Raw genomic sequence first — 8993 nt, forward strand, 5'->3', positions numbered from 1 at the left:
GGGATGGGTGGGCAGGGCCAGTCAAGACTGGGATTTGGAGGTTCTCCAAACTGCACAGAATCTTAGCTAGAGGTTCTCCCAAACCCCCAGCAGCCCACCCCTGGTTTCAAGGTACAGAATTATTCCATGCATATATCTTGTACACATAATTTAAAATCAAATAGATAAAAGACTGTCAACTATGTGTTAGTAAAATGACCACAGAAAATTGCAAAGGTATGCACAAACTATACATGCAACACTTTTTATGCCTTTTTAAAAAAATCACTGGCGGATATATAGATCTTTTGTGGTGGTAAAAGTCTCCCCTCCCCCAATGAACTGCTTAAAATGCCTTTCTAAGAAAACATTTATAGTGAGCTGAATTGTTCCTGAGGGACAACAGGGAGAAGAACCAGTCAGGAACCTGTGGCCCAGCAAACCAACTGTTTGTATTCATTGACCATATCTCAGAGATAGTATTGTTAGTATTCTGATCTAGTAGGAAGGGAATAATTATAACAACAACAATAACAACAACAATAATAATAACAACAACAACGATGATGATGATGTCATCCAGATGGGTGTATCTAAAACATCTGAATGTCATGTTGTAATTTATACTGTGTCTTTTTCTTGGTTTTGTACTGTAGTAGGCCAAAGTATTTTGTTCACGGCTGTTCAGCAAAGTGTCTGTACTTTGCCAGTAGGCCAGTATATACTGTTTGCATCCTAATACTATTATAAAGTGACTTGGTGAACCAGATTTTGAGCACAACACATAAAGAGGTATAAAGGAGATACTACCACCAGATAAGCCATAATTCTCAGGTTCTCCCAAATCTTATTTTTTTAAAAAGAACTAGTTTCCTGCCTTTCTACAGAGAGAGATATAAAGCAAAATATGTAACCACTTTTGTATAAAAACCTGTTCTTTTCAATTATTTAGCCCAGTGTTTCACAACTTGGGCTATTTGCACTACCTGTACGGCACATTTTTCATCCTCTGACTTCCTGGGTAGACTCTCTTACGGAAAGCAATTTGTAAAAAAACAAATGGCTTTATTGTAAAGAGACCAAATCTCTTACATATTACTACGAAAGCCAAACAGGGTAAATTGTAATTATTTTACTTAGCAGTTCCTTGATTTGTCTTTTCACTGACTAGAAATATCCCTTTTAACCTTCTTGGCTTGTGTGTGTGTGTGTAGGTGTTTGTGTGTGTGTGCGCACATGCCTTCAAGTCAGCCTTGATTCTTGGTGACTGCCTGGACTAGTTCCTGCAGTTTACTTGGCAAGTTTTTTCAGAAGTGGGTTGCCCTTGCCTGATTCCCAGGACTGAGAGAAACGACTACTTAAGGTCACCCAGCTGGCTTTGTGCCTAAGGCGGGACTACAAATCATGTCTCCCCTTTTCTAGACACTACACCAAAGTGGCTTTCATTTAATCTATATTAAGCAGGAATTTGTTTATTGCATTTAGTCCAGGAGTTTTCAAACACTGAAGTTCTGTGACGCTTCTCTCCCTATCCCAAATGATTACTCTCTATTTACGACCAGTCACTTAGCTTCATTCCAAGTTACAATGGATCTCCTCAGGGCTTCGTATGACTTGAATTCAAAGATCCAACGGCTGGGAACAGGATTGCAGACCCAGGATTGCATTTGGGGCACTCAGCAACTGAATCACATTTAAGCTGTTTGCAGTATCCTGTGGTCATGTGACTGCAATTTACAATGTTTTTTTTGCTGGAAACCAGGGTTTATTTCTGTTTCCGGGAGAAAATGCCCATTGCAGACAATGGATTTGCTTAATGATTACGATGTTTAATGACCATGATTTTTTCTGTACAACTCTGGCATTTGCTCAGTGACCACTGCAGAAAAGGTCATAAAATCAGGAACAGACATATATACCCTACTTAATGACCAGCATGACTTATGACAGTAATTCTGCACTCAATTATGGTTGTAAGTCAAGGACTACCTGTATTTTATCAGTGTTAGAATTGGGCAAAGACTAAGATCAGGGGCGTCAAACTCAATTTCATTGAGGGCTGCACCAGGACTGTGTTTGAACTCGGGGGGGGGGGAGGGTGGAGTGGATATGGCCAGGGTGGGCATGGCCAGCTCAACATCACTCGGGTTGGGGGCACTGAATCTGCACCGAATCTGGCCAATGGGCCTTGAGTTTGATACCTTTGTTCTAGAGTGTAATAATTAAATTTGAAACTATATATTAAATAAAACAATTATAGAATTTATTATAAAATAGAAAGAATAGGACACTGAGTTTCATTAAAATATACACTTCTATAAACTCTCTAGTCAATATGGATATATTTTGGCACACAGTCACAATTGCTGGCAGAAATGGCAGAGGCAAAATAATATTTCCAAGAATGGCTGGGTCTAATTCATAATAATTGGTGTCAATGGATTACCAATATTCAATTAGTTTGAACCAGGGGTGAAATGCTCCTGGTTCAGACCGGATCACCTGATCCGGTAGCGATGGAAGTGGGTGGTTCGATGAACCGGTAGCGAAAATCCCTGTCCCCCCCATTGCTCAGCTGAGCTGCGCAATCATCAGAGGCTTTTTTTAATTTTTAAAAGCATTTTTTCTACAACCTCTTTGGCCGAAAAAATGCTTTTAAAAGTTAAAAAAAAAGCCTCTGATGATCACGTGGCTCAGCTGGGATCATCAGAGGCTTTTAATAGCATTTTTTCTACAACCTCTTCGGCCGAAGAGGTTATAGAAAAAATGTTTTTAAAAGGAAAAAAATACTCTGCCAATCAGGCAAGTCAGCTGAAGAGGTTGTAGAAAAAATGGTTTTAAAAGAAAAAAAAAGAAAGTTGGCCACGCCCACTCAGCCATATTATACCCCCCCAAGCCACGCCCACAGAAACGGTAGAAATAATTTTTACATTTCACCACTGGTTTGAACCCTAATCAATAGATGTCATTTGCTGCAGAAATTAGGGATTAGAGTTATTTCAATTGTGTTAAAAAACACAATGTGAGAAGCAAATGAAAAATTCTCACCCAACTTCTAAATTGCTTGTGATACAGTTTGAAAAACCCTGACTTAATCCATGGTTGATATCAAATATTGTTTTAGGATTTAAATAATTTTTTGATAAAGCTGGTCAAAATAGATTGTCAAAAGCCCAGCTTCATCAATTGCGAGGAAAGTGAGAGAATAGACATAACATACTGATTTAAACCTACTTAACTTGTTCAGGTTTCCTGGATGATCAGAAATAAAGGGAGCAGTAGACCTGTTATATACTCTAAGAGATGATGAAGATCATCATCATCATCACTATCATCACATGAACAACTATTCATAAAATCTGAAGAACCAGGAATATTGGTAGCCCTTGACTTACAACCATAACTAGTTGTGTTTTTTTGTCTGAAATTGGAAATAAATGTTGGTAAAGTGCGGTGGATTGATAAGGAAGGCTGCAAATGGCCATAAATGTGGCATCCAAAATGCAACCATGTGACTATGGGCAGCAGCTATCAAAACTTTGAATCCAGGTTGTATGTACCTTTGGGGAGGTTCATTGTAATTTTGAATAGTCATTAAGTGATCTGTCTTAAGTCGAGGAATACTATATATATTTTCAGGGGTATTAGTGGTATATAATAACAGCCATGGTGATGCAGTGGTTAGAATGCAGTACAGCAGGCCACTTCTACTGACTGCTGGCTGCCAATTGGCAGTTTGATCCTCACCAGCTGAAGGTTGATTCAGCCTTCCATCCTTCTGAAGTTGGTAAAATGAGGACCCAGATTGTTGGGGGCAATAGGCTGACTCTGTAAATCACTTAGAGGGGGCTGTAAAGCATTGTGAAGTGATATATAAGTCTAAGTGCTATTGCTATAATATTCAAGCAGTGCAAACACTGTACTATGTTACATTAATAAAGTGAGAGGCCAGATAGCAAGATTCTGGGCAAGAATAGCCTTTTCTTCCAGCTCACTGCCAAAGCCATTCCCCACAAACTATTGCTACATTCTGCAGAATTGCTCCAAGCTTTGTCAGATGAAATGAAAGGCTATTTTCAGGACAGAACTTGTGTATTACATGTCAAAGGTTCTTGATTTAGTTCCTCCCCATAAACCCAAGCAAGGCTGATGTCTAAACAAAATCAGGAAAGATTCCTGTTCAAAGAACTCATGGGTATCTACTGGTTGACACCAAAGGGTTAGTGCATCCCTCTGCTGATATGTGAATTTTGGTAACCCAGATCTGGTGGTCCTACTTCTTATATGTACCTTTTAAAGAGAATTGATCTATGTCATGTTTGAAAAATAAGAAGGAAAGATACTGCACTGAGCTGTATCTCAGGTCTGCTTGATTTTTGGATGTATTCATTACTACCACTGTGGGGTACCCTTGAAAGTGTCTCCATAGACATATAATTAAACATTCCTGATGTTTAAGATCAGCAAAATGTGTAATATGAAATAGCTCTCAATTTTATCCAGCAAGTGGTACTAGAAAAAAAACACATTAAAAAAAACCCATTCAGGAAAAAAACCCTTGCAAGCTACAAAATGCCTGTTTTGATGGAAATTAAACCAAAACATAAGAAGGTATTAAGTATTCTGTATAAAAATTAAAATAATTTAAACACTTTGAAACATTTTCTTTTGCTAATGTAACATTTTATTGTGTCTGTTTATTACCTTCATTCTTTTTAAAATGTGAGCTGAAATTAATAATTTTGTTCATGTATTTTCTAAGAAAAATATTTTTTTAGAAATTAATAATTAAAATTTCTAGTGAAATAACATTAATTATTTATTTGCAGTTCAGAAAATCAGCAAGCTGTAGAGTTGGCAGGGACCACAAGGAGCATTTAACCCAACCCTCTGCAATGTATAGGAACACCATCAAAGATGTAGAACTCATAACTTCTGTAAGTAGAATACAGAACAGAATACAGAATAACAGAAATAAAAGAAACAAGCTTGGAGAGCAAACCACTGCCAAAAACAGAGTAATAGTTGTAAGGGACCTTGCAGATCTTCTAGTCGAACCCCCTGCTCAGGTTAGAGACTGCATATCTTTCTGTTAGTAAGTACACTATTCTGTTCTGCAGATATTATCAATAGGATGTTTTTCTTTACATTTAAATGAAATATAATATCTAAGAAACATGAGGATCACTTACCTAAAGGAAAGCTGCAGAAGCAGAATAAAATAGTGTAAAGGTTCAGCTAGATCCATCCTATCAAGCGTGAACCTTTGGCAAAAACTGTATTCTCAGCTTCCAAAACTAGGATCCATGAGAATGCGATGGTGATTTTAGTCTGACCACCTTCAGTCTGAATGGAAAGGTCCCTAGAATTCTCCTCATCTGATTTAACCTCAGCCAAACCCTTTACTTGTAGTAATGCTCTGAGTAATGTAAGTAATGAAAGTGACAAACATTTTATTCATTGGAGATGGTTCTTGGATTTGAAAGCAGCCCTCAGATTTAATCCTTGGAATTGCAATCATCTCAGGAGGTGATCTTGGCTGAGTGAGTAGATTGAAGTTTCAGTTTCAGGGATAAGAGTACTCAACTAACTCATAGAAATATTGTGAGGATAGGATATGAGCTACTTAAGTAAAAAAAATATGGAGAAATACTGTGCTGTGTATCAATGCTGGAAATGTTGGAAACCATCCTGAATTGTTTCCAAAGAACTATAGTATGAATTCATTTTACCTGTAAATGAAAAATCCATATTTTTCACATTTAATTTTATTGGAAGCTATTTAGATCTATTTAGATATTTAAGCCTGACTCTTTAAGAAGAAGAGTGTTTATAGTTTATATAAGCTTTTTGTTTTATAAATGGGATTGGAAATTTGGATTATATAGACTTTTGCTTGAAAAAAAGATAAAAGATAAGGTAAGTAATATTCTTCCTGTCTCAGCACCACTTCTCCTTGTATATATAAAAGAGAAAGGTAAAGCAAGTACTCATTTACAGAGTTATCATATTCCTGAGGGTATGTGCACAAAGTACTTCCAGCACTTGAAACAATATACAAATACCACATTGTATAAATGTTTGCTTAGTTTATTTTGATCCAGCTACCCTCCCTCAACATAAATAAGAATGTGCTGTTTGTAAGGATGTGTGCATGCTCGTGCAATGTAATTTGGTAGAAGGTAAGCCTTTCTTGTTCCCATCACTATGAATTCACCTATGCCGCTAGAAAAATTCACCCGAATTAGAAACATGCTGCCCAATCTAACAGAAAAGATCTGTTGGGATGCAGCATGACTGAAATTATAGCATTCCATTTTTCAGATGATAAATATACTGTTAGTGATACTTGTGTAAAGCTAAATTAGCCAGTCACTAGAATTGAAAATTCTGTTTCATTCTAATGCATTAACACATACAGCTATTAAACTAATGTAAATTACTTTTGCAAGAGATCAAGTCTGAATTCTTCTTCATAATCCAGTATGCAAGAGTTAATCCAATTGTAAATAAAGAAAAATTGCCTTAGTTGGGCCAGTTGTATTTTTTCAGTTCAATTTTAGTGTTTTCAGTGGCTCTAGTATGAGTTTCACTGAACTATAAATTATTACATCTGGAAACCTTTTGGAAAAATTAATTTGCATTTAAAATTGCAATTTTAATCATGACATCTATTAATACTTATTTTCAAATAAACACATAGGAGTATAATTATAAAACAACTATCCATTTAAATGTGCTAGAATTTATTAGACAGATAGAAAGGTTCATATGAGAACCTAAGAACATTCTCGTTCCCCTTTCCATCATTTCCCAATCTACAGGTTTCCATATTAGGTAAGATTTCTTAGGTAGAGTGTCCTAAATTGGAGTCTGATAAAATCAAAATGCCAGTCAGTGGAGAATGACTCTGGACTTAGGGTCACTCAAGGAATCTATCCAGCTAGGCTCCCTCTGGCTCCATTCCAGAGTCAGACCTTCTTGCTCTCCAAATGTTGCAAGACATGCTAGACTGTGATCCATCAGATAATAACTACGCTGTATAGATTTATTTCACCATGCAAAATCCCAAAGGTAGTTCATGCTAACCTTGAAAACAAAGAAAGCACACAGAAATATTAGTTAACCACTTCAAAACAAGATGCAAATTGTAAACAAAGGTAAAAGTTGTAGTCACTGAAACATTTCACTGTATATATATAGTGATGAGCATCCAGGTTTCTCCCAATTTAACTATGAAAAGTATTGAATTGGGTTGCTATTTTTCTTATGGAAAAACATTAAATATGTCCAGAAATAATGAATTATAAGTGGCTCATTATTGTATATAAAATGAGTTCTGGATGAATTTTATGAACAATAAATATTCATTAGATTTAATTTTATTGATTAAAAAAATTTGTGAATTTTCTTGGTAACATGGGTTTTATTCCACCATGTAGGCTCATGCATATTTAACTGAGAAGAGTGTAAATTGGAGGCCAAATTGAAATGGTTTAAATATCAATATTTGTTTAAAAAAATACTGTAATTGGCTACTAAGATAATTTTTCTGTACACTTAGGTAAAGCTACTGAAGTATGGCATTTTGCTGTAGCTTACAAAACAAAACAAATCTGAATATTTTAGGTGTGTGTGTGTGTGTGTGTGTGTGTGTTCCTGCAAAAGAGAGGGAAGAAGGGTCTTTTCTCTGCTAAATCAGTTCCCTTAATGATCGCAAGCAATAAATAAGTATCTCCCAGATCTGAATTTGGGTTGCTGTAATTCTCTTTGCTCTTTGATGGAGGATGCTTTTCAGTGACCACCCAAGCCGGTCTGTTTACCTTGATTTTGGAGAGATCAATTGCTGGTTCTTTAGGTGGTGCTGGGGCTGGGGCTGGTGCAGGGGCTGGTGCAGGAGCAGCAGCAGCAGCAGGAGCGGGGGCAGCTGGTTTCTTAACGTCTTTCTTTGGTGCCATTTTCTTCCTTTTCTTTTTTAAATTAAAAAAAAGGTCCCACCCCAAAAGCCTGGAAGAGATTCCTGGGTGAGGAGCAGTGAGTGGTCAGGATGACTCCAGCCCAATGACTTGGAGGTAGACCCAGCGTATTAAGCACCATAAGGGCATATATATATATTTCACTTAGTGCCTAATACAATCTTGATACTTGCAGCTGGATTGGACAGCTTGCTAGTCAAGGGGGATGTCATTCCGAGACAGGCTATAAATGGAAGATAAGAGGGTCAGGGCTTCATGAGATTCAAGGGAACTTCAGTGCCCTTTAAAAAGAAAAAAGAAAAAAACTCCTGTGCATTTTTGCAATAGGTGGAAAGAAGGGGGAATATGACAAAAACAGTTCCAGTTTCACTGGAACTTTGAATGACACCTTTTTAATGCCGGAATGACAGTTTTGCTCCTGTTAATCTTATTTTTCATGTCTCTGTGTCATTGTGAGTAGGATTGAGTTTCCAGATGGAATGTTGGCTTTAAGGGTTGGGAAATGATCACAGGTTTCTCTCCTTCTTCCTCCTCTCCCGCCCCTCATTTTCTTCACATCATGGCCCACCTCTCCCCTTTACTCCTCCTCTACTTCTTTCCTTTGCAAGAAGAAAGTGTTGATCCAGCAATGAGTTAGAGGGAGTGTTTAAAAATAAAAGTAGACGTATAAGGAAAGTCTGTTTTGGTTTAGCCACAGTGTCTTTCTTTCACCAGTCCATGATTCTTCCATCTGTTCTAATTCTTCACATATTCATCGCACAGGCTTGACAGTAAAGCTTGATCTAAAAGCCAAAAGCTCTTCCTTTTTATTCAATGTCGGGTGTAATTGACTGACATAACCAAGTCCAATCTATAAAAGCAGCAAATAGGCTATCTGTTATTTCAGAAAAGACTGGAGATATTTTTTCTTATCTGTAAAGCAAACTAGCTCTCAATCAAGAGCTGTCTTCCTTTTATCTCTGATTTAACAGCCAGTCTTCCATCTCCTATTTATCTTTTCTCATTTCCAGTTTCACAGAGACATTTCCTCTTCTTTTC

The 8993-nt window shown here is 37.0% G+C and overlaps 1 protein-coding gene across 1 annotated transcript in view; it reads right to left on the reverse strand.

The window, feature by feature from the left end:
- The window catches only part of MYL1 (myosin light chain 1), a 30526-nt gene extending 22020 nt beyond the window's left edge, over positions 1 to 8506 (reverse strand). The window contains exon 1 of the mRNA XM_034432274.3: positions 7803 to 8506. Coding sequence (XP_034288165.1) covers positions 7803 to 7937 — 135 coding nt within the window. The 5' untranslated portion in view covers positions 7938 to 8506. The remainder of the gene's footprint in view (positions 1 to 7802) is intronic.
- Positions 8507 to 8993: the final 487 nt, after the last annotated feature.

Source organism: Pantherophis guttatus, chromosome 1, assembly GCF_059756535.1.
Source record: "Pantherophis guttatus breed Tessera chromosome 1, ASM5975653v1, whole genome shotgun sequence".
NCBI lineage: Eukaryota > Metazoa > Chordata > Lepidosauria > Squamata > Colubridae > Pantherophis > Pantherophis guttatus.